Source organism: Filobasidium floriforme (assembly GCF_021052385.1).
Source record: "Filobasidium floriforme strain CBS 6241 chromosome Unknown HD553scaffold_15, whole genome shotgun sequence".
Lineage (NCBI taxonomy): Eukaryota > Fungi > Basidiomycota > Tremellomycetes > Filobasidiales > Filobasidiaceae > Filobasidium > Filobasidium floriforme.
In genome coordinates this window covers 1-26969 of record NW_025763636.1, presented here as the reverse complement: position 1 = coordinate 26969, position 26969 = coordinate 1, and the positions used below count along the sequence as shown (strand labels likewise).

Genomic DNA, 26969 nt, shown 5'->3' with positions numbered 1-26969 from the left:
TCTAGCTGCATAGCTGAGAAGCAGAGTCGCGCCCCGCGCCCCGTGATCATCCCATGACATCCTTTCATTCTTACCCCATCACAACGAGACAGTCGGTGGCGTGATGATCGTCGTATGAGGCGTGAGAAAGACTTTTTACGACATGCCCCAGAACCGTACGACATATCGCTGGTCAAGAATCCTGTCATGTTTTTCCTATTCAAAATTGACATATGCGCTGGTGGACATGCCAACAATACTGATCGAGACCGTCCACTTCGACCGTCTGCCCCGAGAGATTATTACTGGGGAAGGTAATGGTTCAGGCTGATCAGCTGCCGAGCTGAAGATTCACTTCCGAGTACAGTATACTCTACGTGAAGTCAAGCTTATACTGGCGCAGAAGTCGACGGCGTGACAATATGCCGAGCCGATCGTATGGCATGAGCTTTCTGTGCACCGCAGTGCCAGGCAATCTGAGACTTGTGCGGAGTACGGATCACATGTTATTATTTGGATGATCAGTCGGGCTACACCAACCACGGATCGAAATCCGCCCAGCGGGGGTACGGTATTCGTATACATAGCCTTCAAAGTGGGTCGGGCCTCGACCTCTCAGCAAGAGTTCATGCATGACAAAGGTCCGTTCCGTAGCGAATCCATCAGGCTGGAACTCCACTTTGTCGACAGGAGAATAGGCAGAGAGGAGGCGCTGTTGTCCTGCATCGTCCAGATCGATTCTAGCTTCCTCTTTGTTATTCGAAGATCTGCTCGTACTCGTCGTATCCATCGAAGAAATTACTAAGGAGGTGATGACCAGGTCCGGCTTTCGGTTCCAAGTAGGCTTGATAAAGGCGCTCGATGCAAAGTCGTCTTGTCGGCAGCGCCTGCTGACTTATGTCACGCCTTTGCAACTTTGTCATACTCGACTGGACCATCCGTCGCACTTTCTTATGGGTCACCGTCGGATTCGGTGTCCATTTGCAAGTTGACTTAGAGGCGGGTCGGTACAATATTAATAGCGGAGTGTTGTAGTGTAGTGTAAGACGATTTTTTTTCCAGAGTTCGGATCGACGATGACGGTGCCACTGCAGCTCTGGATTCGGACATTATGTTGTCTTGATTAGGTCAGGTTGCCAATCGATGAGATGAGGGCGAGATACAGGAGGATCGATCAAATGGGGTTTTCGAGATCTCTTAGCTTAGGAGATCCGATGAATGAATACTTTAAGGGGCGGAAGTTTGTCTTGTCTTTTTGCTCCTTATATATAGCTATAGGCTGGGGTTGTCCTATGGACTATGATCGATGACCTAAGACTCTCGTGACAGTCCCTTGAAAGGAGTTTCGAGGTCGATACCTGAGATTTCGTGATCAGCCTATGGCCTATGTATAGTAGACAGAGCGATGTTATTGGTGATTGGAGACGGCGTTATAAAGGTGTTAATCGAAACCCACTGTATGCAGCGGGGCAGTTCAGCTTTTAATTTTTCGATCGCTCAAACGGATTGTCTTTCGAGGTGAAACGCGCACGACATTAGCGGAAGCAACAACATCGGATCGAAAGGAGTCGGATCAACGATGACGTACCGTGACGTACTACGGAGGTGGCTGTGTACTGTGTGCGAGCGAAGTGGAGGATCGTCTACAAGAACATGCACATCCCCCATGGGCCTGACAGGACGACTGCGGAGGAACCCCTTACCCCGGGCCGGAACTAAAAAAAGTAGGCACGATCGGCTTGGCGATCGCCGAGATCGAAAGGACGTGTCGAGTTTGCTTCCGCTGATGAAAGCAGGGCAGCGTGTGGGGAAAGGGGGGTTGATGGCGGAACTTCGGAGGTTTACCCCGGGGTTCGTCTGGTTCGTTCGTCGTCGTTTGGTTGCCAAGGCCAACGACGACAACGTACAACGACAGCGACGACGGCGACGACGACAGCGACAGGGACCGTGCGATGTGCGATGTGTTGTCGCAGTCGCATGGTCGCATGGTTGCCCCTCCTGCCCTGCCCTTCCTTTCGGGTGAACGATCCACCTGCGAAAGTGGCTTGGACCCACCCCGCAGCCTAGTGCGCGCTTCGTCTTCCTCCCAACCCCGATCGACGAGGATGGTCACGAGGCCAGATCATTTTCCCGATCGACTATATAACGCTCGACATCCTCAAACCAACAAACCGTACGCAACTCCCCATCACCTACCTTTCTCGTTTCTAGTCATCGTTGACCTGTTTGTGCGATACCATCATCTAGCTCCTAGCTCCCAGCGAATACTCGGAAGTTCAAGTCGAACCACCCTCGAACCACAAAAAAAGCAAACTCGACAAACAAAGATGCGTTTCGCTACCCTCGCTACCGCCTGCGTCGCCGCCCTGACTTCTGTCAACGCTCAGGCTTTCGATCCGGCTTATATCGGGGTGAGTCGACGAGGTCTTTCTGTTGTGTCCTCTCCGGAAGAGTTGTTTGTGCAAGGTCGGCTTTACTGATGACGATCTCGATTCTTGATTCTGTGACCTGGCTCCTCGCTCTTTGATGCTTCCTTTCACGCATGGATCGGATTTTGCGACGTCCTTTCGATCTCGATCTGGGTCCGATCTTGATCTTTCGTGGTACAACTATCGATCCCGATCGTCATCGCTACAACCTCCATATTATCTTATCAATCTCGGTATTCGGTCGTCATATCGTATATCGACGATATCGAACACCACACCCACACCACCCGCCCAACCCCAAACAACAACAACAATAATAATGATGAACAAAAACACCGCAACCTATCCCTCCTACCGCCTCGTGGGCGACTCTCCTACTGTAGCAAGTCATCCAAGCCCTGACCGCGGCCAACTTGACTTCCCTCGCCGATGCCGCCCAGTCTGTCGCTAATACTACTGAAGGAGCGGCCCTTTTGGGGCAGTTGCAGGGGAGTAACAAGACTTTGCTCGGTGAGTGTCTCTGTCTCTCGATTCGTCAGACTTTAAAGGCGATGGTTTGAGATTATGTGAAGAAAGTGGGAACTGACCATGTTTTCCGCTACGCATACAATAGCCCCCAACAACGAGGCCTTTGCCGCCGTACCCGCCGACGTCTCCTCCAACACCACCCTCCTAGCCAATATCCTCTCCCTCCATATCCTCAACGCCTCGGTCCCCCCCGCTGATGTGGCCGAAGGACCGGCGCATACGATCGTCAGGAGCTTGTACAACAACATGATGCTCAACGGAAACCTCACTGTTCCTGTCGTCCTCTACCGAGGTAACGAAACTGCCGAAGGCAACTCTACCGGACCTGGGGTGATCGTCCAGCAAGCCGGAGGGAACGTTAATACCACGGCAAACGCTACCGCTGCCAACTTCCAGATTTACATTATCGACGAGGTCCTCTCCCTCCCCCCCACCTTGGGTGAGGCCGCGGGGGAGTTGTTGCCCAGTCTCGCTGGTCTGGTTGAACAGGCCGGACTCTTGGATCCCCTCGAGCAGGCTATGGGGTTGACCGTCTTTGCCCCTTCGAACGACGCGATCGCTGGGCTTGCTGATACGCTCGCCACGCTGAACGCGACTCAGGTTCAGGGCGTCTTGGCCAACCACGTGAGTGCTCCAGAAGTCTATCAGGACTGCTGGTCGGACCGAGCTGATGATGGATATTGCTTTTTGCTCTTCGTAACGCCGCAGGTCATCAACGGGACCACTGTCTTCTCCACCCAACTCTCCGAGTCCGGGCCCTTCATCTCTGCCGGAGGACAAGAGTTCATGTTCACGACCAACGACACGGGCGCGTACGTCATGTCCGGAAACGCTTCGGCCAGGATCATCATGTCGGACGTGGTCATCCAGAACGGGGTCGTCCACGTCATCGACGGCGTCCTCGTCAACGCCGCTTCTGACCCCCAGGCGGCAGAGTCTGCGGCTAGCAGTTATGCGGAACAGGCTACGCAGACCACGTCGATGCAGCCGACTGGCGGGGTTATCGGAGGATCGCCTACGAGCATGGGGACTGCGGGTGCTAGTGGGACTCAGACGAGCGCCCCGGCCAACAGCGCGATCAAGGTCGGAGGGGTTGGGATGGGAGTCTGGGGAAGCGTCGTCGCCGTCCTCGGAGGGTTGGCTGTCGGGGCTACCTTGCTCTAAGCGGGTTCTCTCTGAAGTCTGACCTGGGGAGATGAGTCGACGATGAGTGCGCCTTTCGCTCGAGAAGGTCTCGGGTCGAAGAGGACGTTTTGTTCTTTATCTCATCTCGTCTCGTCGACCTCGTCGTCAGCTCTACTCGGGGAAATCGTCTTATCGCGGTTTCTTTCCTTTCCGTCTTATGTTTACTAGTCTTACATTGTCATTGTTGATTGTCGAATTCATGATTTATAAAGTGTCTCTTATTTGCTATTCGTCGGACCCGATACACGCCATCAAGGTTGCTGAGGCTGGTATTTCCAGGACCGAATCCCCTCGTAGAGCATATTGGAATTCGATGATATCATCTCGGCTCGTGCACCGAGACCTGATCTGCTACCAGAATCATCACCTACGATCTCGTTTACAAGAAGTGGGCTTTGGGAACGGACAGGGATGCGACCTGGCAAGATGCCTACAAAATGTTGTCTCCGTGCACTGCATCTGGCATTGGTCCTGGGACTCGGACTGGGAGGTCTTCGATCTGGCCTGGTAAGTCGACATGTCACAGGACCGCCCTCGACAATTTCACGAGTGTTTGCGGGGGAGACGTCGAGGCCGTGAGTGGCTCTGTTTCTTGGCTGCTAGCTCTCTCGAAACCATTCTTTGTCTGATGCCCGTATTGGGTGCATAACGTCTGCACTGTAAATGCAGTGAGTGTTCAAACTTGGTGTCACGATGTTCCCACATTTGCTGCGTAGATGAGACACTTGTCTACCTCCTCTGCAGCTGCATGTTGGTTGCGCTTCCTAATTCCGATTGGATGAGCTTACAGTGATCGATTCCATCTCTTACATTCTGCTGGACACCAAGTCAGCCTCGCATGAAGTATAGATACGGACCTCATATCTGGTCAATCAATCGTTCGGAATGCAGGACCCGCAACGGTTCTTGATTGCTCCCGCTTCTCAATCCGCCTGGTTGGCGTTTCACCTTCCAACGCCTCACAATACATAGGCGTTTGTGCGAGCTTGCTGCCGAGGAGACCAAGCCCGTTATGCTTTCGAACTTACGTTCGGTGATTGACCTTGTAAAAACGAAGATCGCATCTATCTTCTCGGTGGCCAACGATGCCGCGATGAATCACCAAACTAACGCCATCATCGTGATTCGACTTGACAGGGTTTCAAGTGATCGAAAGGAAGTCGTGCACGTGATCACTCAGATGATTCGTCGTGATCTCTGTCATGATCATGATCCATGGCGTGCTACGCTGGTATCGGGCGGTCGAAACGGGCGAGATATCTCGTTCTCACGAGTGGACAGGTCATGCGACGATGTCACGTCATTCTCGCTGTAGAGGGAGTTCCCACAAAGGAAGACAGGAGCTGATCACGAGGTTCTGATCCTCGTACGCCTGCCCTCATACCGGCTGGGTATATAGTCTACACCCTCCACCCTGACTGAACCGAGTTGCGAGGGAAATCGATCGGGTCTTGCGATTTCCTCACCGCTGGTCTGCACACCGACATCCTTCCCGCCTGAGCCGATCCATCATCATTCCTCAAACAATGGCCGACGCGAGAACAGTCAGAAACGATTTGCCAGTCATGAGCATCACTGTTCCCTTCTATGACAACTCAGATGTGTACGACGTGCAGACCGGGGAACGATTTGGCAGCTCCCGAGGAATCGGCACCGACGCGTCTTCTGGCAGTCGTTTCACCGAAGAGAATCCACCCGACCAGTTCGTCGAAGCACTCGTTTATCTCTTCCTTCACAGGCCTGATGACATCGAAAATGAGAATGAATCATCCGAAGCGAGGGCAAAGTTCCTAAAGCAATATGAAGCAAACGAACGCGCATTGCTCGAGCAGGGGGAGCGGCCCATCGGTCTTCCAAACGAAAAGATCGAGAGACTGAGCAGGGCATGCATTCGACTGGGCTTCACAACGACAAGCTCTTTCTCTATCGATCAGCACAAGGATCTTCGCGAGTTCCTCGAAATCGAACGTACTCGTTAGCCAATGCATTCACAACCCTTGATCGTAAACTATGGACAGGTCCTGTTTCTTTTCTTACGGTTAGCGAGTCGAGAGACGTCCTGCTCGGTATTGATTGCGAAGATTTATTTGTACATCACTGCAACCCAAATGTTATGATCATGTCACCTACGAGTCGAACAACTTGTTATTCGAGGACACCGAGTGTCGACATCCCACTACTTTACCAGAGGCGAGTGCGACATTGTCATCCTTATCATGTCAATGATACATACAACTTCGGAAGGACCCGCTCACGTCCTCTCCTCGAGAGCTCGATACTTTCCTTGCCAATTATCTCGTACAACTTGGTCGATAGCAGTGCAAACGAAATCAAAAGTCATGTATTCGGGTATAAAGCTGTGCCGGGCGCAGTCACGTATTCTCATGAGCCTCGATACCTCTTGCCGTAAGGGCTTGACGCCGCCGACTCACGAATCAATGGGATGGGCGAGCGCCGCTACGATGGCCGATTCGAGACCTGCTATGTCGCGAGCAAAGACGTTGTAGACGTAAGGTCTGCCCGCGGGGTAACGCAAGTGCACATTCAAGAGTCAGCGGTTCGTCCGATAAGAACCCATTCCGCATAGAAAAGACACCCACGGCTCCATATGCTGAAATGCCCAATGCTGCGAGTTCCAGGCGGACACGTTCCACACATCCTCGTGATCGTAAATCCCGATCGGGTTGATAAATGGCACGCCCAGACAGAGCGCTTCCAACGGGCTCGGACTGATGCGTGGCCTCCCCACACCGACGAACAAGCGGGACGACGAGACGTACCCTCTAAAGCTGTGCGCGTCCAGCCTGCCCTTGTTGTCGATCCCCAGCGATTTCAAGTGATCTCGAGACGTCTCGTCGTCCTCGTCCCGAATCCCCGCGATCATGTCGAGTCCGAGACGATCGATCACGCCGCCCAGATCGTCCAACGTCCACGCCGTGTCGTTGTGGTGTGATTCGATATAGTCCCGAGTCTTGGCAAAGAGGTAGGTCCTGTTGGTCGCCCGTTCGGCAGCGGGGACGAGCGTCTGGTCGAGACAAGCGGGTTCGATCGAATAGGATATGAAACGATTCCCGTTCGTCCAGTGTGGGGAGAGCGTCCAGTCGGGACCGAGAGGATTGGCCGGGCTTTCATCAGACAACGAATACATCAGCTCTCAACAAGCCCCGCATAAGGGTTAGGGGTTCGCTGTGTGACGAGGTCGGATCCCGGAGGCTCCTGCGGAAACGTACCAGGAGATCGGCAGGTCCTCGAGTGCTATCGAGGTTTGCTCTCGGACACAATGTCGATCGTAATGCCATATGAGTTTGCTGCGAGCACCTGTTTTCTAGCCACGAGTTTTTCGGTCGAGAGCGTCTTCAGCCCGTGGATCTGAACTCGTTCCAGATGCGTCGTCCGACCAAACACTGGGGGAAAGGTAGACCGAGTTGATTGGAACTATCTCGTCACATATTCAGGATTGTTGGATGATATCTTGCCGGACTGTGTTACCAGCGATTTGGTTTTCGTTACTGCTTATTGCCGAGGCCGATCTGGACTCGGACACTAATCAAGATGTGCTGATTACTAATCGCATGCGGACAATGGTCGTATATTTCCCTAATCAATCAACTAACATGCTAATAAATTTGTCTCCCTCTTGCCCAAAATTCAACATCTAATTCATCTAACTGCACCCCGGCAGAACCTTCAAACATTCCTACAACAAGTCCTTTCTGGACCGTAAAACCCGATATCTAGGAAACCCGAAACGACCCCTAGACCCCAACTCAGACGCCCGCGAAACCGACCGATTGCAACAGGACGGCAGCACACCCCGATGTGGGTCCTCCCGTCACCGTATACTGCGCCTCTTCGGTCTGCAAGGCGTTCAATCCGATATTCACGTTGTCGACGAGGAACATCTTGGTCTGCCTGTTGTCGATCGAACAGGCGACGAGGAAGTAGGACTTGCCCATGCCATCCACCGCGACGTACGTTCCGGGCGTGTTGGCTTGTCCGTCGGCGTCTGAGTGCCGGTCGGAGCGATCGATCAGAGTGTGAATCAGCATGCAATAGCGAATCCTCGAGAGGGGAGCGGGCGGCACTCACTGATCGGCATCAGAGTGACTTGCTGCGACCGCTTCGGGGTCTTGGTATAGGGTCCGAACCTGAGTCGACTGATACCGAACGTCGACCTGCAATTCTCGCCAAAGGGCTCAGCTACGTCGCCCCGGGAACAGCAACAAACGCCAGCTGGACTCACATCGTGTCCGGGTAAAACCACAGGACGCTCGCCTGGTCGTCGCCAAACACCGCTCGATTGGCCATGGCGGCAAACTTGTACGACGCCGTCTGACCCGCATAGCTGAGATAGAGGGTACCGTCGGCAGCGGGAGCGAGCGCGTACTTGCCCGTAATGTCGACCAGCGAGATTCCGCCGGCGACGAACCCGGTATCGTTTTGCGCAGCCGCCAACTGTTTGGCCGTCTCCAGACCTGCTACCACCTCGGGAAGCTCCAAGATCGAGTCCACCTCGGGCAAAGGTGCCAGACCGGCGCCGGGATCGATGGTCGCTCGTTTTCTGAACGGCAACGGCGAAGTTCGCGTCGTGAGAGGGTAGAACGAGCGGCACTTGTACCCATTCACGGCGTCTGGGCGAGCACATCACGTCAGTCCGGATCACAACGTCGAGACGCCGGCCGTGCTACTCACAGTCGTTGCTCTGTTTGGCAGTGACCTTGGCACAGGGTTCCATGATGACGACCTGCTTCGTCATCGGACGGAAATCATACGATGGCGTGCCGATCGTAAGCTGATCATCCCCCTGCGAATAAAACTTGCATTCCCCCGGATAATCGAGGATGAACACGTTTCGAACCCTGAACGAGACCGCTCGACATCCGGGAGTCTGGAGACAACCCGCCGTACAGCACTCCAGCGAAGTGCAGTAGGCATAGGTCCTGGGGCCCGTCATGTTGCGGCCGTCCGCGGGAAAGATGGCTGCCTCTCTATAGTAGGCCGCTTCCAGGGTTCCTCCTGAACGGCGCGATGCTAGTGACAAGGGCTGGACTGCCTCTCGCTTGTTCGGGTAGTAACGCTCGAGCCTGATCTTGTCGCGGTCCAAATCTGGGTACAGGCGATCGACAGGTCCGAAATCAGCGCCGCCCCCCGTCTCCTCTGCAACGTCAGTCAGCACTCACCAGGTCGGTCGATGTCCTCGCATTTTCGACGGGTCAAGATGGTCGTCCTAGGATCGGTCCCCGCTTGGGAGATCGGTTGGAAGACGTTGTCATAGTGCGTATCGCGGGGAACGAAATAGCAGTCCAACCCGGAGTTGCCATCTGGTACCCATTTGATCGCGCCACAACCTGGAGCACCGTTGTGACCCCAGTACTCGTCGCAAGCATACCAGCAGGCTTCGGTGCTCGGGCCGATCTCATTGGTATACTTGTCTCCGATAAGAATATTGAGGCTGGACCCCTTGACCCACTATATGGACGGTCGGCCAGAAGTTAGCCATTGATACGCGGGCAATGGCCGATCCGCGGACGCACCGACGAATAATCCACACTGCTGGCTCCTCTTAGCAAGCACCATGAACTTGCGTCATCGCCGACTTTCGCTGAACTCTCGCTGCTGACGGGCAGCTCGGGATAGTACCGCTGACACAGGTCGGGCACACGCGTGTAATAGTCTGTTCAGGGCGACCCGATGTGAGGGAAGGGAACACGTTCGAAGGGGTCACGTCGTTACACGCCCCACTCACCTGAAGCTCCGTACGCTACGGCCTTTTCGCAAGGACCGAAGAAGAAGGCCTCGCCGAGAGACAATGGTCCCGCCAAGTACGCCCTTCCACCAGGATTCGCTGTATCTTGGGTGTGCATGCAGATGCCAAATTGTTCAAACCACGAGATTCCTATGCATCCGTCTGTGGCGATTCATCGGGAATCAGGAACGTCTTGCCAAAGATGCCAAAGCAGTACGACTCACTGATGTTCTCGGCAAAGCACGCGGCGATACAGGATTCGCGATCTGTCAGGTCGTTTCGTCGTGTCTGCTACGTGGTCCAGCCAGTGGCGAAGCGGGTAGTGAAATCAGCATGTAGTAGCACTTGGACCCTACGGTAATGCGCTTGCCTGCGACCCTTCCCACTGTGTCTCTGGGAAATACGCCCATTCATACCAGCGGGCCGAGATGAAGGGACTGTCGGCCGCCGTGGGAAAGCCTGTTGATGGTTTCGAGGTCGCCGTGGCGATGGCTGTCGTACTGGCAGTCGTCCTGGTCCTTGTCGTGACGGTCCGGGTTACGGGATCGCTGGTCGTCGTCGTCAACGTCGTCGTCGAAGGATCCGGTCCGGGGTCACTTCCAAATGGTCTAGAAATGAAAGATTGAAGGGGTCGATTAGGGTCTGCTCACGCTTCCGACGAACACGCTTGTGACGCACAAGAAGCACCCTCCCAAGATCTCGGGAGAAGTGTACCCCGCCAGCTTCTTGACCTTGCCGAAAAAGTCGAGCTCAAACTTGTCCTCGAAACCCAGACCATACTTGATGCCCTTGGCGCATTCGTCATCAAAGAGAACGCCCGATCCTTTGAGCTCGGCCGTGTTTCGGAGACCGATCCCTTGTTCAAAGTCGACGGCTGCGATGATGCGGGTGGGACGTCAGCGTGGGTCTTGTAATCTGGCCCGGGATACTCGGCGACTTGCGTGGAATCTCGAGCACAATAGCCAGCTCGACGGGCAGTCCGACGTTGATTGAAGCCTCGACTGAACCTTCCGATTCGAATCGTTTCTCGAACCTAGGCTTGAACTTTGAAACGCCGGTTTTGGTTCCGATGAGATCGAGAGTTGCTTTAAAATTGTCAATCACCATGTCCATTCCTGGAGTGCGTTTTGCGAGAGAAAAGGTGAGCAGGCGGCTTCGATCGGGCTCATTAGGATCTTTGCTACTCGCCGACGTGTATCTTTCCTTCCGCCTTGAGCTCCATCGAGGCGATTGCATCGACCTGGCGACAAGAACAACGTCAGACGATCATGGCGAGCGCTTGTCCATCCGCGACTCACGTGAACGACGAGCCCGATCAAGAACAGGTCGGCGACCTTGACTCCGGCTTCGGGTACCACGATGTCGACCTGATGGGCGGTGGCTCGATGATCAGCGAGAGGACAAGGGCCGAGCGCGCAGCGACACTTGCAATCTTTTTCTCCACCTCCTTGGAAAACGAAGCCGAGCCATGCAGACCGAGCCCGACGCCTGCTTTCAGATTGCCACCGAGAGAGACCATGGCCGTAGATAAGTCGGGAGGCACTGGAGAGATCGATCTCCGTCAGGTTACAATCGCAGTAGGCAAGCCGGGCATCGACGTACAGATGCGGAACCCGATAGTGCCTCCCATAGAGACCGCTCCGTTTACACCGCAGCTGCAAATCCAGCGCCAACTATCAGCAAACACGCGCGACCAGTTCTCCTTCCTGTCGTGATACCGACTCGACACAGTAAAGCCCCGCTTCGAGTTTAAAGTCCCCTGCCGACGTGCCCTTTTCCTTTTCCTTCTTGTACAGCGCGAAAGCAGACTTGCCGTCCCAGGGAGAATCCGTCTTGTTGCCAAAGTTTAGGCCGATCGGGAAAGACCTGCGGACATTGCGGCAAGAGTGAACAATGAATCACGCAGCGCGGCTTCACGTTCTCGACCTACTCTTCGAAGCCAGTATTGACCGGAGTGTTGAGACCCGTGAGCTGTTTGGTTGCAAGAGGCGGGATCGATCAGCGAGACGTCAACGCGATACACGCCCCCCCGCGCAAATACTTGCCACAATATCGGCCACTGCGAGCGTCGAGTCAACGTCATTGAGCTGGCCGGTCGAACGCTACCGACTACCACATCGATACTCACGATCGTCAAGTCCCTTCTCAGCTTGACGCACAAGATTGGAAATCTCGTTCACCAGCTCTCGCGCCTTTCGGGCGAGGTAGTCTACCGCACTTTCGACCCACTGTGAGCAAATGTAGTGGCGACTGTGAGTACACCTTTCAAACTGGTATTCAACGCAGAGGCAAGACTTGCATCGGTGAGCCAGCTAAAGATGTGTCGCTTTTCGAGCTTTGCAGCGATCCTCTCGGTACTGCGGCGCCCAAACCAGAACCACCGTCGACGTTGACCCGAGGCGACCGCTGGTGCCCACGCAGCCTGTGAGCCGGCAAAATCGTTGGCCCAGTCTAGGTAACCCAAGCGATCGTCAAGAGCGACATCGAAACCGTCGCCACAAGGCGCAGTGAGCAGACCCGATAGCGTGTCAGGGGGTTTAGCACAGTCTCCCGAGGTAGGTTTGACGGCCAAACTCGTAGTGGCGGTTTGATATCTGGAGACGGTCGTGTTGTTGGTCAAGGTCGTGATTACACTCGAGCTCGTCGTGCTTGTAATCATTGTGGTGGTCGAAGTAACGTTGCGCGAGAGCGTGCCGGTGGAAGTGCGAGTGGAAATCACGGTAGTGGCCGTCGAAGTCGAGTTGTTGGACTGCGTTCCCGTGGCGATGCCAGTCTTGGTCGCGGTGGACATGGAACCCGTCGAAACACTGGCGGTCGTCGAGGTTCTAACGACTGTGGATATGTTGCCGGCCGAAGTGAGACTCGATACACCGCTGCCTGTCGTACTACGGCTGATAGTCGAGGTGGATCCTGTCAAAGTACGATTGCTAGTCGACGAGCTTCCAGTGGACGTGCTTCCTGTCGGCTTGCTGCCAGTGGATGTGCTTCCTGTCAAACTGCCGCCAGTCGATGTACTCCCAGTTGATATGCTTCCAGACGACCGGCTTCCAGTGGCCATGGAGATGCTCCCACTCGAAGTGCGAGATGTGGTCGAGGCGATTCCTGTCAGGTTGGACGTCCGGATCGACGAAAAGGGGCTCGAAGAAGCGGGTGCTGTGGTCTTGATGGAGGTCGTCGGGGGGCCGACCGTGATCGTAGAAGTTCTATTAGCCGTCCCCGTGGAAAGACTCTGCGATCCGGTAGATTTTGAGCCGGTCAAAGTGCTGGTCGAGATTAGGCCCGACGTGCTCGTGTTGACGCGGCTGCTCCCGGTGGAAGAAATCAGCGTACTGGAGCGTCCGGTTGTAGATGCCGAGGTCGTTGTTGTGCCGCTTGTTCCAGGCTTGACTGTAGTCGAGGTGTTTGTGGCCGCTGTTGACGAGGTCTTTGCGGTCGAGACTGAGGAGGCCGTCGTACTGGACATGTTTGATGTCGTAGAGATGACTGATGACATGGTTGACGAGGTCTTTGCGGTGGATGTTGCCGACGTCGTAGAAATGGCAGACGACTTGGTCGTGGTAGTGGAGATGACCGAAGTAGTAGTTGCTATCGATGAAGCAGAGGAAGACGAGGCGCTGACAGTCACAGTGCTGCAAAGTTGACAGGCGTGCGATTAGTCTCGAGGATCGCCCTAATCACGCGCTTGAACTTGGCCAACCATTTCTCACCTGAAACACGCGCTTGCAGGCTCGCCGTTCGAGACGATCATGACATGGGAACCGATCGGGTCACCGAGTCCGGCGCTTGCAGCATACGCCTTGACGTCAAAGTTGGCTCGAGAGCTAGGCTTTACCGCGGTGGAGACCCCCCCACTCGGCTCGAGAAAGACGTACGAGACCAGCACGACGGGACACGCACCGCTGGTCATATCCGGTACGGCATAACCAGGAGCGAGTTCCCTGCTAGGTGAAGTCAACGCGTAGTAGGTTTGCGGCTGAATTTGGTTGGCGCTTTGCCCGCCGTAGCCATAGACGAGCGTGCCGGTAGAGTTTGAGGTGGCACTCTGCAATATGGAGCGATTCGTTAGCATCTCGAAAAGGCTAGTGTGATCGATAAAGCCGGCTGAAACTCGCCGCTTGCAACGTGATGACAGTGAAACGATCCATCGGCGACCATGCTGCACCTGACGCAGGAGTGATGTAGTATTGCGGAGTCGTGCTGAAGTAGGATCGGTCAGATATCAGCAAACGCGACGGGGATGATAGCAACGTGAAACACTCACCGGACCGTCGAATACTGTACGCGAGTAGAGTTGGATATCGGGACTGCACCGCAAGACGTCAGGCACCTGCTTCCAGACTTGGATCGAGATGAATCGACTCACTATTGGCATACCAAGGCGACACCACCACCTGACCCGAGGCCAATTGCCTCTTGGTCATGCGATGAGGTTTAAAGCCCGTGTGAGACGTCTTGTCAGACCCAGCCGGATGCGCTGCGAAATGCGCGCCTGCTCCACCATTGACGTGACCGGAGGGATTGGTGGAACCCCACGTGATGTGCACCTCGAGAGAATCATCGCATGACGCTAGCGGTAAGCATTGTCGCCCTCGTCCCACGCAAGACTCGATCGACTACTCACATCGTCGTAAGCTTCCTTGACCCCGACTTCGATGGCCCGAGCGTCTACCGTTCGTGCCCTCTCATCAAACAGCAACGCCGACACGTGCCAGTACGAATGCATGCCCGTCTCGCTACCGTCGCAGTGCAACGAGTCTGTGATGAGCAAGAAGCCAGTCTCGTCGTTGGCATCCTTGAGCGCATCGGCATAGCCATGCAGATTGGCTCGAGGACTGAGGTGTGGGCTTTCCAGGTATCGAGTCCAATGCGTGGCCACGTATTGATAGGCCGCCTCCGAACGGAACCCGACGCGGATACCATCGTTGAGACATCGAGTGAACCGGACCAGAGACGAGTGGGGAAGCACGACAGCGGGACGTTGATAGGTCACGTTGGCCTCGGCGAACAGGGTGGGAATGTCCGGGTCTGTCAAGGTATCGGATCAGTGACAGCGCTACAGATCCCTAACCACAAGAAAAGTGCCCACCTATGACGCGGCCGTCAGGCGTATAATAGTGGAACCCCTTGTCTTGCGGATGCAGCGTCGAGATGTGGTGTACGGCGTGACCGGGAGGAAGGTGAGGCTTGAGCGTGACGGCTGGGACATTGGGCTCGACGACGACGTTGGACGATCGATAAACAGCGTCATTCGAGGCGGCCGCTAGACCAGTCGAGACGACCAGAGCCGTCCAGAGCGAAAAAGGCCTCATGTCGGATGGCAAAACAAAGTCGGCGCAAGCGGCAGTGCAGATCCAATGGAATGGTCACAGTCAAGCAACGCGCTCGCCATCAGTCGATATTCCCTTCGACGACTTATAAGGAATCGACGCGATCCGTTCCATTGAGTGCGATGCAAAACGCCACGACCATCAGCGGGTGCCCTGAAACAGGCAAAGGAATGTTCTTCGGGCAGTCACCTCGGTGTCAGACCGGGAGGCAAACACGTTTTGTTCATCTGCGTCCGCTTTCTCGCCCTGGACATCCCCCAGTCCATACGAAGAGTTGCCACAGTTAAACCCAGCTGGTCGAGACGGGAGGGGCTAATTTCCCCTCAGAGCGAGAGAGATGGCTTTGTTCTCTGCTTCTGTTCGACCTGACCTTCATCGGTCTACATCGACAGGCATCGCCCGACCCGGTTCGGGTCGCCAGTCGGACCAGATGGATATCCGGGACATCCGGTTCCGCGCGCTCGTTCTGTTAAAGTTTAGGTTTCTTTCCGACCGATCCCGCGGCTCCGAGGAGGCAGCAGAGCCAGAGCGTCACGCTACAGTATCAGGTTCGGAAGGGGTTCTGCTCGTTGGCTTCGTCGATGGCCCTGACATGAATGACTGATAGGGGGTCTCGGTTCTATAATTACCCCATCTGGTCGACGTCCTAAATGTCTTGGCGGTACACCTGCATGGTTCGTGCGTCTCGTTGATCGATCGTCCCATGCGAGCTTCAAGACGTTCCTAGGCTGAAGAAACCCCCGAGGGTACGTGACAACGGAATTCGACAGCGAAGCCTCCTACTTTCGAACTGACGGCAAGATTCGGTCCCGGCCTCTACTCATGAGGGCCCCTCCAGTACCGATATCGATCCGGGTATCAGGAAGTCTCGAGATACGTGATCGAGCATTCTCGTGTCCATTTAGTCGGAATTTTGTGCTGTAATACAGGTTCGCAGTCTTGTATCCTTGACGTCCCAGCCCTGGTCTGTGACAAGGATCCCCCTGGTATCGCCAGATCGCCCTTCGAAGCCGCTTCTCCTGATCGCCGATCCGCTAACATGCCCCGGCTGATCGTCGAATAACCAGCTTGTTCCTGTCCTATAGAGCAGTGCTCGATCGTAATGTAACGTCTGACTGTCTAGGCCGTAGCAAACCCCATCTTGTGCGTTGTGTAATGCAGTATGAATGCTCTCGCTGTCGGTAGTACGGGGATGTGACACACGTAGTCCTAGATGTGCTGCTGTTCGTCTGTAACAAGTCGGCGAGAAGCCCGGAATGGTCAGCCTAGTTCTCGATAGCCGAGGAAAAGCACAAGTGGGCCCCTCGCAACGCGGTCCACGTACGGTATACTGTAGTCCTCATGGTGTTGCCGTATCTTCAACTGATTTGTGCAGTCAAATGAACTGATCTGTGCAGTCGAATGAGAACGAGACGAGCAGCCCGAGCAATTGAGCTTCATAGTCTACCGTGAAGAAGCAACAAAAGCGGTCGACCTACAGCCAAGCCTATCGTTCCCGAAACACGTGCCCCCCCCCCCCCCTCCCCCCCCCCCGGTCCTCCGTTGTTCGGCTTCACTGTCACGCAGAAGAATTGTTCCGCTTGTCGTGGTGAAGCGTACCGGCTCCATATTCCTATCCCTATTCGACTATTGCAGTCTTCCCCGATCTTAGAGAGGTAGCCATGAACGAGGCCGTCAGTCTGTCCCAGAGGTTAGTGGTTGTAGGTGAAAGCGAGTCTAGTGGAGTAGAAGAGATCCGAGAAGCTTCAAGAGGCGAGTCTTGGTCATATGTATCGGACCGCCTGCGATACCAGCTATTGCAGCGAGTATGTTCTAAGCTGTAGATGTTGTATGAGCGGTAGTCGGTCATATCTGTCATCAGAAGAGTTGAAGCGGCCGAAACCGAGTGGGATCTCGTGCAACTCGTATGGTTGCGTCCTGCTGGCTTCGGTCTTCGTCGACTGAAACGGGTAAGCCTTGGAACTTTGCTTTGTTGGACTGTATCACTCGACGACTATGCGACCATATCGCAGTAGCTTCGCCTCAGGATGCCTTCGCTCGTAATGGGACCTTTGGCCTTTCATTCAAGTCGTTCTTGTACTCGCGATCTCGGGCCGTTTTTCGTGGCGATAGCGGGACATAGTACATAGCTATATCATAATCATTATGCTCAAGTACTCTCTGAAGAGATCCAGACGATCGTTATATTACTTGCCATCTTATCAAAACAGTTATCGACAACGACTTGCCGGTTGATCGTGCTTGTTACTGGGTCGTCCGGCTCCGGCGGATGATCACGTGATTCTCGGATTACATCCGAGTATCTACGTAAATACTTCCGCAAGCCACCGAATCACCCTGCTTTGCGCTTGGGCTCGAACTTGGTCCGGATTGGCGATATGACCACAGCACAACACTAAGTACAGCTCATTCGACATCCATGTTGACTCCAATGCTATCCACCTCACAGTCTTCAAGATCCACTACCATGCACACGGACGTCTCGCACGTATACCAACGACGCCAGCTTCGCATCAGCCTCATCGCTATTTTCGTCACCGTCGCCCCACTCGCTCGACCCGACGACAAGCCCAAATTCGAATTCGAACTGGACCAGATGTCATTTTTCTCGTCGATCTTCCCCACGGTCACTCTGGTCCTCGGTCTCTTCACACCGTTCCCCTCAAAGATCAAAGGTTACACGTTCTTTCACTGGCTGATGGATCGCTGCTCGACATCGTTGCTCGCTGGGTTGGTCGCGATGCCTATCCCGACCAAGTCTCCAGAGGTGAGTATCTTCTTCTCCTCCTACTCTCCCCACTTTAAACTTATCAGCCACACTCATCTGCATCTCCAGCAACTACCCCACCGCACTCCCGAATCGACCTTGCTCACCACGCCCAATTCAACCCCGCTCGACATCCCCATCTCCCAACGCCCTCATCCTACCTACGCAGAGAAAAGTCGAGCGGTCTACCAATCCCGCCAAGCCGCCAAACTCCGTCTAGACGCCCTGAACGCTCCTGCTGCGGTGAGGAATCGGGAATCGCGCCGTCCTGCTGTCCATGCCATTTTTCGCCGGAACAACGAGATGAACGAGGTTGATCGGAAGGCTTGGTAGAGACGAAGGGAAGTTGGACTCAGGGTTTGGGGGATGAGACGTCTTTCTCCTCTGCGCTGCGAAACCAAAGTGGAGTACGACGATCTCGGAGAACCCTCTTATCATCTGCGCCACATAACCCCTGTGGAGACCGAATGGAGATCTTACCCCGCCCGAGTACCTTTACACCCAGACCTCCGTAACACCCAGAACAACGGACTATGGGGCCCAAAACGTTCCTCCTTGACCGTGGAAGACCTCGCTAGGGACCTTCCTCGCGTCCGTCCGATTCCCAAACTGGCTCGGCTCGGGTTCGTCGACCTAGGCCCGCCGTTTGAGAGGAAGCGATTCCCTTCGGCCATGGAGGTTTATATTACAAGCTGCAAGATTAGAGTCCGTCGAATCTTCCGGTTTCAAGACGAGGATACCATTCAATTGGACCGATCGCTATAGAGGTTTCCGTCTGGTGATTTATTCTGGTCTGAACGGGGAATGGTAGATCAGCGGTGTCGATCTTGTTTATGTTCGATCTGTGTCTTCCTTGTATTGTATGATACTTCTTTCAGACATGATAAACAGGATAACACTTCAGCCCAATGCGGCATGTCATACCATCTGCGAGAATACAACAAGAGCGCCGCCTCTAGAAACGTCGACTACATCTATCGATCAATGATATTCGTTGACTTTAACCCTTCCGCGCCTCCGCGTGTTTACTTTGTCGGCGTCGATCTGTTTACTTTGTCGACTTTTTGCCTCCGATTCGCATCCGAAAAGCCATTCTGAAACCCAATCATCCGCCCCTCGACTGTCGACGTCGGTTCAGTCCGGATCGAATCGAAATATAAATCGACGAGAGCCAACGCACTTGCCAGCCAGACATCGACATCTACTTTCATATCAAACTTCAATACTCTCAACCAGTCTCGATGACTATCCCCTTAAGCATGTCTTGCTCGTCACCGGTGCAGTCGTCTCACCTCGACCTATCGCTTGAACAAGAAGGCGGAGTGCAAGCCGTGTACTCGGACAGCCTCATGACAGCAATGCAGGTGAGTGCTAAACAGATCATCTACTGTCATCATACGGAACGCTGATCCTGACCTTCGCCCGATATGTTGCGCCTTGTCCGCTTTGTCGCTCTCCGACTTAATCAGAACCGCGCCGCCCTCTACACGCCTCTGATTCCCCATCCGCTCAGTCAAAACCTCTACCGACCGCCCTCTCAATTCCCACATCACACCCGCGAGCAATCGGTCCAAGCTCGGAAAGAAAGGAAGCAGCTCAGAAAGGCCCTCCGTCAAGCCAATTCCACCGTATCTATCAGATTGGACCGAGAGCGAGTGACAGGGGCGGCGCTGGCCATCTTCAACCGGAACAACCCGGGCGACGGGGGCAAGGACGATCGTAAAGAGTCTCCTTCTAGGACGAGGAGGGCGCTGAAGAACAAGTCGCAGGGAAAGGTGTTGAGACCCGATACGCCGCTGAGATGGACGACGGGATGGGACGCCATCGAGGAGGATCGGCAATATACCCGTATCGATCGCAACCCGCCTACAACACTGCCTTGGGACTCGATTCACTTTTGGAAAGCCGTCAAGACGACATGTGCCATCCCCTGGTCGCTCTCGCTCAAAGTGGACAGCCTACATCGCCGTCACTACGTCTCCCTCGTAAACTCCCCCGGGGAAAGGAGACCTTGCGCCTATTGCTGCGATCAGAAAAATCGCCCCGAACCGCGCCGAGAGGCCGTCGGTTCGAGGTGGGTTAGGGCAGCCACACGTCGTCGAGCCCTGGGTGAAGAATCACCAGCGATAGGAGATCTTGCCGTCAGCCCAAACCTGACGTGTCCAACTCCGGGCTAATTGCCATTGGGCATTCGACCATTCGAACCTGATCGCCACTCCATTCCGGCGAGGCATCATTCTTCCTAATGTTTATAATATCCATGCCGATGTGTATAGAGAGATACAGTTGTAGTACGAGTCCCCGCACTGGCTTTTCATGCCCAGTACCCTATCAGAGCCATGATCCCGCTCCCTACCAAGATGCACGTAAAGATGTACGTCACCTTGCCCACGCTCGCCGAGGTCATCTTTGGGTTGAACAGGATCTCGTGTGCGAGCAGCTAGGTCCGTCAAGTTCGCACGAATCAGCGCTTAGATGAGAGAAGACGATGATGTCGCCGTGCCGAGACTGACCTCGACGAGCCCGGTATATAGCAAGATGCCCGCGCTCAATGCATGTAGAACGCCCTCGACAGCCATCGTCGTCTGACTCCGGCGATTATAGCTCGAACTGAGCCCCAATCCGATGGCCATCCCGATAGGTCTAGCGATGTCGAGCCGAGTAACGAAGTGAAAAGATGAGGATAAGCGAGAGGGAGCGACATGACAAAGGAGATCTGGACAAACGACCTACGTGGTGATCGAATAGAGGAACGAAGCGAAATACGGTGTCCAGCGCAAGTTGGGCGGGAGTCGTAACGCCGACAACCTCGACCCGACTCCGAGTCCTTCAAACATTTCTGACGGGCGAGAAGAGCAACAAACCAGATCAGCCATCTCCACTCTTACTCGGTTATCTCCCCCTACGCCGAGCTCGACCGTATGATCGTGACGCGCCGCCGAACTCACGATGAAAGACGATGACCACGAACAACGTCGTAAACTCCTCATTGACGACCAGCGTCAACCCTATAAACACCGAATGCATGATCACCCCAAACTCCAAGATCCCCACCGCGATCAACTGGGCCACCCCGTCCGTCGTCGTCGTATCGTATTCCGGTGTGACGTCCGCCGTGAAATCCGCAGTCTCCAGGGTCTCTGTAGATTTAGCCGCTTCCAAATTGCCCAGGCCTAGGCTTAGTGTTAGAGGCAGGGCGGTGGCGGTGGAATGAGTGTGAGCTTCCTCGTCGAGTCTGACCGGAAGGTTGGAAGTGCGTCGGGACAGGCGGTGGCCCAACGCATCTACTGCAAAATAAAGCGTCTCTGCGATTCAGTCATCGCCCCCCCTCGGACTCTCCAGCACGATCCCCATCAACACAACCTGCGACTCACCTTCCAACTCCCCACTTTCACCTCCACCTTCACCCCCAACGCCAGCCCTCCCATCCACCTCGACCACCCTCCTCATCTTCAACCTCCTCATCCTACTCGTCCCTACGCGATAAGCGGCGAACTCGACGAAAAAGATGAAATAGACGGCTAGCATGGCTATGGCGGATGCCCAGTTCTGTTTTTTTGTCGAGTTGTAGTGATAGCGATAGCAATGGAGTTGTTTGAGAGTAGTGGTGGTGAGGAGTGTCATGTTCGAGTTGGAAAGGTCATTTCGTCGTCGTTGGCAGGTCGGATGGTTATCGGGAGGTAAAAGAGGAAGCCAGAGGTGAGAGCGAAGAAAAAGATCAGCTTTCAATCCCATCTCCTGAACCTCTCAAAGCTCAGAAAGGACGTCCTGGTTCCTAGTTCCAGAGGAGAAAAGGTGCAAGACGTACGTAGTTCGCCCATGCTCCCCCAAGGCAAGGCGAAGAGAGGAGGTCGAAAGCGGGTGCTAGCAGGCTATTTCATTCCATTTCGTTTCGATTCGGTGCAATTCGATTTGTTGTGTTGTATTTCGTTGATCGTTTTGTTCGGTATAGCGGAGCAGAGTAGAGTGAAGTAGAGCAGAGCATAGTGGGATAGAGTATGTAGTGTGCGTGAGTGAGGCGAGTAGGGAGAAGTAGAGTGAAGAGCAAGTAAAGAGAAATCGATCAGAATCTTGCAACAAAAAGGAGGAAGACTGAGAACGGGGATGATCTATCAGAGCTGAGGGTCGGGGAGATGTGATTACTGACTGGACGAAAGCCGTAGAGATGATCACTCCTGATCCGAAATACTTTGCGAATCTTCAACGATAAATAGCGTCAAACGAGTGTAGAAAACATAGGCAAGCAGCAAACAAGTCAATCTCGAGTTAGAAAAGAGCTACCACGCCGTCTCTCGATCTCGTATCGTATGGCTTGCCCACTCCAAGTCTAGCTCGCTATCGCTCTTGACTCACTCGAAAAAGGCCAACGGACACCATTTCCTCTTCTTCAACACGATCGGTGCCAACGTCCCTACGAAACTCGTCACCAGTACCACAAACAGCCCTCCTAGACGTAATCCGAATTTCGTCTGGGTGTTGGCTTCGAAACATTCATCCTGGTCCATGTTCGAGGTCTTGTTGTGAGATTGTGACTATTTCGTAGTTGGTCGAGGAGAGGGCTTGGCAGACGAAGCGTGAAGAAAGTTGATCGTGGAGAAAAGGTAACCCGGAGGCTGGATCTTGCGGGAAACCTATCGTTCTGCGCGAGTCTACAAGTCGACGCTGACATCGTCGCCATCGTTGTTGCCTATTGCTCGATGTCAATCGCCTGACCCCCTTCCCAGCTTTTACCCGGACAGGATAGCAATCTCTTGGCAACAACTTCGACGACTTCCAACGAATTTACGAAAGTAGCGATTGACCTCGGATGTAAATTTGATTCCGAATGGGGGGCGCAGCCAAACAACCTCGCAGTTATCGAGATGTCGGACGTAGTCGGGGCATACTTGTTCATGATATTAGATATCTTCCAGCGACCGCATTTTTACACTCGCCATGATACCTGTCACCTGCCGTCTGCGGCGTCATAAACAAGTTCGCCCTCCTCGATCACGACGCGGGGAACATGTCTGGTTTCAGTGTCAACAGTCTAGTAACCTAACTTCGGACTCGACTCTATGCGCTCGCTCCTGGTCTCGTCTGTCTCGTCTCTCTTCTCAGCTTTAAATCCCCTCGTCTGAACTTGTCGAACTGCTGCAGGTGACAAGCTGACATAACACATACAAGCGCGCCTACATAACATAGACCGGACCACAATACGATCACACCACCAAGGCGCAGATGAGGATTCTTGCACTGTACGAGTATACTTGAGAGGAATGCCGAATTCGCTCTTGGTATAGGAAAACGGAGGATCTCAAACTCAAACTCAAGCCCATCCACTTTAATCGATGGTGTCATCCCGACGCCTGAAGAGAAGGCACGTCGGGTAGTTGTGACAATACCGTTTGCCATGTCTTCTCGCTGTGATCATTTTGCAACTAAGCAAGCTGTACTGTACGACCGAGAACCGATCTTCCGCATTGACAGGCAGTGTCAGCACCTAGGTTCGGGATGATGTACTGTACGACATTCTGAGTTGAGACCGGGGACTCTTCTGTTATTCTCTCTCGAGAGAGATTCAGGAAGCTCGACTTGGTCCTGTGACAAATCTTAGGGAGTCGGTCGTCCTGCGCTTTGCTCGTCTGGTACTGCAGTCATGTAGTATACCAGGACGAGGTTCTTTGACGTCATCTAGAAATCTGTTACCCCGAAAGGCGTTCCCCTATCATTATCATTATCTTTTACGCTTTTGCCTTCGGAACGTGGACGATTCGCGACGATAATGTAAAAACCGCTTAGCAGATTCATATAATAATAAAAGCAAGCTTACAACCGACCGTTTTTTTCTTATTTCTTTCTCCTCAAACCAGATACACCTCTGGAACACAGCAATCTCGCCAGGAAAACAAGGACTAACCTCGAACAACCGTTCTCTCCTTGCCTTCGACAGCCATCAACAACCCCGCGCTTCAAGCTTCTAGCGCACCATCCACCCTGACCCAATCCTCACTGCCAATACTCTCGCTCCTCCCTTTCTTGCCATCGTTGCAGCTCAACTCGAGCTTGACCGTCTTGATCTCAAAGCCTCTGAATTTCAGGTCCACGTACGTCACTTCCTGTCCGAGCGTCTCTCCCAATACGTTCGAAAGCCTCTTCTCCAGGTCGAGGTCCGCGACGTGTCTCTCGAGGATATCCACCACCGATGCTTTGGTGATGTTCAGGCCGAATCTACCCGAATTGCAAATCAGTAATCAAAAAACCACGTCAGCTTCGCAGCTTCTCACAACGGCGCTCTGATCTTCGTATGCAGACGAAACTCACACGTTGAGCCTGACCGACGCGTGTCCTCCCAACCTCTCATAAAGCCTCAGGATGACCGTCCTCTTCCCTCCCAGACCATCCCCATCACCAACATGATTGCCAGCATTGTCGCCGTCGGTCAAGTCGAAATCGTCCTCGCCCCGCTTGATAGTCTCGAGTGCGACGTTTCGAGCGCCCTCGAGGCTGAACGAGATCAGGTCGGACTTCTTTTGAGGGTCTTGATATTTGTCGGCGGCGGGTTTCGGGTCGAGGACTTTCTTCCAACGAACTATAAAGTCCCACAAGTCGGGCAGATCGCACGCATTGAGATCAGCATACGACTCTCAACCCAAGCGCAAATCCCCCCGAACTGGACGCCCACCTCTCAACGGCGAATTAAACATCTCCGCCACCTCGAACACGTCGCTCTCCTCAAAGTTGCCCACGTGCGGATAGATGGCAAACGCAAAGGCGTGTTCTCCCTGGTCGGCGTCCGCATCCGGCATGGTAGGCGCACGAAGCAGGGAGAGGGTCATGACGTTGCCCGCGGTCGCATAGCCGTATTTGGATTCGTTCAGGATGGCCACGCCGTAGCCGTATTCGCTGACTATATGTCAGAGACATAGTGAGAAGTCAGATTCTCGCGACTGTTTCGGAGGATCGGAATAGAGCTTACGGTCTGCGAACTGATGACCGCACACTTCGAATCTACGCAACGAGACCTGTCAGTGTGATGTATATGGTGATCGGCTCGACGATACTCACTTGGCAGCGTCCCAACTGGTATTCCTATGCGTAGGTCGACGGACGATCCCGAACTGCGTGTGATACGTTGCAAAGTCCGAATGAATGTCCAGAGGCAGTTCGACTGGGCAGCATAGATGGCAATTAGCTGAGGGAATCAAGGACAGCTGACCCAGGCCGAAAGCTCACTCACATTTGAGGAACTTGTGGCGCTCTCGCCAGTCACTGGAAACGAGTTGCAAGGGCGTCAGCGTCTCGCCGTAAAGTCAATTGGATACCGGGCTTACACCTTGACATCGAAGCGCAGAGGCGATCGGCCTTCATCTCTGGCCGAATCTGTCGTTGGAGAGCGGGCTATCAACGATCGAGCTTGAACATCCAATATCGAACTACCTACAAGTAGCAGAATCCAAGGTGATCTACGAAGTGACGACCAGATCAGCCGGGCCCACCTAAGAAATGCTTAACCTCTACCACGTACCTTGACAGTCATCCTGGAAGACCCGAACCTCGTCTGACCTTCGACACAGACTCGCGCCAGTCCCTGCTCGACGATGGCAATTTCGTCAAACCTGAGACGGGTAAACTTTTCCAAGTGATACACGTCGACGTCCCATGCGTCCCAATTCGCCGGTTGGTCCTCATAAATGATGAATCCGCCGGTCTGGCCCTCGGGTATGAGCTCGCGCTTCAGACGGACGTCGAACAGGCTGACGATGCGGCCGTCCTTGATCTCCAACTTGATGCGCGCATTGGAGACACGGCAGCTCTTCGGGTCGTTCTGCGTGGTGGCGACGTCACAGGTATTGCCTGGAGTTCCCCTATCAAATCCTCTCGGCGTGGACAAGAGATAGCCAGTCGCCGTCTTGTCGTTGTACGTTGTGTCTTTGCCTGCTTTGAACACGTCCTTGTTGCCGCACTTGATCGAAACCAGTTCTCTGCGAGCGATACGCAGCGGGTCGACCACGACGAGTTGGGCTCTGTCATAGATGGGAACGTAATCGTCGTCCGCAACGGGCAAGGTGCCAGGATGCAAAATTTGATAGGCGGTCTCGAGGAGCTTGGCGCCGATTTCCATGACCTTGCGATGCTTGGCCCAGACGTCGTCGTAAATCAGGCGAATTCCACTGCGAGAGGGGGTCAGAGTCGATTAGCTACTCGTAAGTTCAAGGCGATGCGCCTCGACTAGCCTGCCAGGTAAACAGTCGTGGAACTGGCAGAGAAGTAGCTCTTCCCAAGCTTCGTCGAGTTCCTGTATTTTGAAATCGTTAGCGAGATTGTAACAAAGTCTACCTGTGCAAGCTCGCGTACCTTCTTGGGATAGCTATACTGAGGTTCTCGCAACGACGCCACCGTCGCGGCGTATTCGACTTCTCGCAGCAACAGTTCGCCCTTGCGATTGCCTCGTTTGACAAGGGCTACCAGTGGCACGTCATCAGCACGATCCTGATTACGTAAGATGACGCGTCCTCACCTTGGGTTGTGTAGGTCTGGTAGCGCCATCAATTCACGGGTGAGCAAGCGAAGTGATCGCCAACGATTGCCCGACCACTCACACCACGATGAAGCTCGAAATACAGTTCGCCGTGCCTATCAACCAAGCGATGTGTCAGCCTCGAGTTACCACACACGCAGTACCCCTACGCACCAATTCGGCAACTTGGTTCCGTTCATCGTCTCCTTCTTCACGCTCTCAAAGAAACGATCGAAGCTTCCGCCCATCTTCACCAAGGGGATATCGGTCGAGGTCGCCTCTCCACACTGCACCAAGGCCCTCGCGCGTCGAAGCTTTTCCAACATTGGCGGAGTGGGTCCACCACCGCCATCGCCATTCCCAAACAGGATAAACGCCTGCTTGGTCACTTCGAGGTTCTTGTTGCCCGTCTGTCCGCGTCGGATCTCGTCGATGTCGCACTGAGCGTTATACGAGTTGACGGGGGTCATGGTTTAGGGGTTAGGGGTTAGGGGTTAGGGGTTAGGGG

General features: G+C 54.1%; 8 protein-coding genes across 8 annotated transcripts; 4 read left to right on the top strand and 4 right to left on the bottom strand.

Moving 5' to 3' along the window:
* Positions 1 to 2794: 2794 nt before the first annotated feature.
* On the top strand, positions 2795 to 3950 carry HD553DRAFT_255996 (FAS1 domain-containing protein; the record flags this gene model as incomplete). Its single annotated transcript, XM_046177355.1, has 3 exons — positions 2795 to 2918; positions 3022 to 3560; positions 3645 to 3950. Coding segments are annotated over 3 exons (969 nt in total), but the record flags the coding sequence as incomplete, so codon positions are not given.
* Positions 3951 to 4547: 597 nt separating this feature from the next.
* On the top strand, positions 4548 to 5436 carry HD553DRAFT_324831 (uncharacterized protein; the record flags this gene model as incomplete). The annotated part of the gene is given in 4 exon segments (XM_046181531.1): positions 4548 to 4628; positions 4648 to 4696; positions 4912 to 4948; positions 5094 to 5436. The coding sequence occupies 4 exon segments, from the start codon at positions 4548 to 4550 to the stop codon at positions 5434 to 5436; spliced, it is 510 nt and encodes a 169-aa protein (XP_046035322.1).
* A 1113-nt stretch (positions 5437 to 6549) lies between these two features.
* HD553DRAFT_274001 (uncharacterized protein) lies at positions 6550 to 7269 on the bottom strand (the record flags this gene model as incomplete). The annotated part of the gene is made up of 2 exons (XM_046177843.1): positions 6550 to 6637; positions 6722 to 7269. The coding sequence occupies 2 exons, from the start codon at positions 7267 to 7269 to the stop codon at positions 6550 to 6552; spliced, it is 636 nt and encodes a 211-aa protein (XP_046035321.1).
* A 421-nt stretch (positions 7270 to 7690) lies between these two features.
* HD553DRAFT_313674 (uncharacterized protein) lies at positions 7691 to 14101 on the bottom strand. Its single transcript, XM_046180262.1, has 22 exons — positions 13980 to 14101; positions 13575 to 13909; positions 12167 to 13496; positions 11996 to 12095; positions 11913 to 11926; positions 11798 to 11838; positions 11590 to 11733; positions 11470 to 11522; positions 11297 to 11409; positions 11166 to 11234; positions 11056 to 11107; positions 10809 to 10982; positions 10546 to 10741; positions 10238 to 10475; positions 10092 to 10155; positions 9868 to 10029; positions 9656 to 9795; positions 9302 to 9590; positions 8814 to 9227; positions 8365 to 8752; positions 8211 to 8296; positions 7691 to 8127 (listed from the first exon to the last, which is right to left on the bottom strand). Exons 1-22 carry the CDS (start codon positions 14010 to 14012, stop codon positions 7889 to 7891), a joined length of 4674 nt encoding a protein of 1557 aa, XP_046035320.1. The 5' UTR covers positions 14013 to 14101; the 3' UTR covers positions 7691 to 7888.
* A 3560-nt stretch (positions 14102 to 17661) lies between these two features.
* On the top strand, positions 17662 to 18726 carry HD553DRAFT_357718 (uncharacterized protein; the record flags this gene model as incomplete). The annotated part of the gene is made up of 3 exons (XM_046183885.1): positions 17662 to 17961; positions 18031 to 18204; positions 18295 to 18726. 3 exons carry the CDS (start codon positions 17662 to 17664, stop codon positions 18724 to 18726), a joined length of 906 nt encoding a protein of 301 aa, XP_046035319.1.
* A 494-nt stretch (positions 18727 to 19220) lies between these two features.
* HD553DRAFT_357714 (uncharacterized protein) lies at positions 19221 to 20138 on the top strand (the record flags this gene model as incomplete). The annotated part of the gene is made up of 2 exons (XM_046183884.1): positions 19221 to 19325; positions 19431 to 20138. 2 exons carry the CDS (start codon positions 19221 to 19223, stop codon positions 20136 to 20138), a joined length of 813 nt encoding a protein of 270 aa, XP_046035318.1.
* Positions 20139 to 20197: 59 nt separating this feature from the next.
* On the bottom strand, positions 20198 to 22676 carry HD553DRAFT_313667 (putative low-affinity zinc ion transporter). The gene is made up of 8 exons (XM_046180261.1): positions 22315 to 22676; positions 22109 to 22159; positions 21770 to 21833; positions 21336 to 21510; positions 20910 to 21248; positions 20695 to 20800; positions 20475 to 20604; positions 20198 to 20401 (listed from the first exon to the last, which is right to left on the bottom strand). Exons 1-8 carry the CDS (start codon positions 22464 to 22466, stop codon positions 20276 to 20278), a joined length of 1143 nt encoding a protein of 380 aa, XP_046035317.1. The 5' UTR covers positions 22467 to 22676; the 3' UTR covers positions 20198 to 20275.
* A 1236-nt stretch (positions 22677 to 23912) lies between these two features.
* Positions 23913 to 26931, bottom strand: HD553DRAFT_357713 (galactose mutarotase-like domain-containing protein; the record flags this gene model as incomplete). The annotated part of the gene is made up of 14 exons (XM_046183883.1): positions 23913 to 24171; positions 24265 to 24532; positions 24626 to 24850; positions 24920 to 24951; positions 25009 to 25111; positions 25181 to 25212; positions 25275 to 25323; positions 25385 to 25406; positions 25469 to 26114; positions 26202 to 26239; positions 26299 to 26405; positions 26462 to 26477; positions 26544 to 26577; positions 26636 to 26931. The coding sequence occupies 14 exons, from the start codon at positions 26929 to 26931 to the stop codon at positions 23913 to 23915; spliced, it is 2127 nt and encodes a 708-aa protein (XP_046035316.1).
* Between the last annotated feature and the right edge of the window lie 38 nt (positions 26932 to 26969).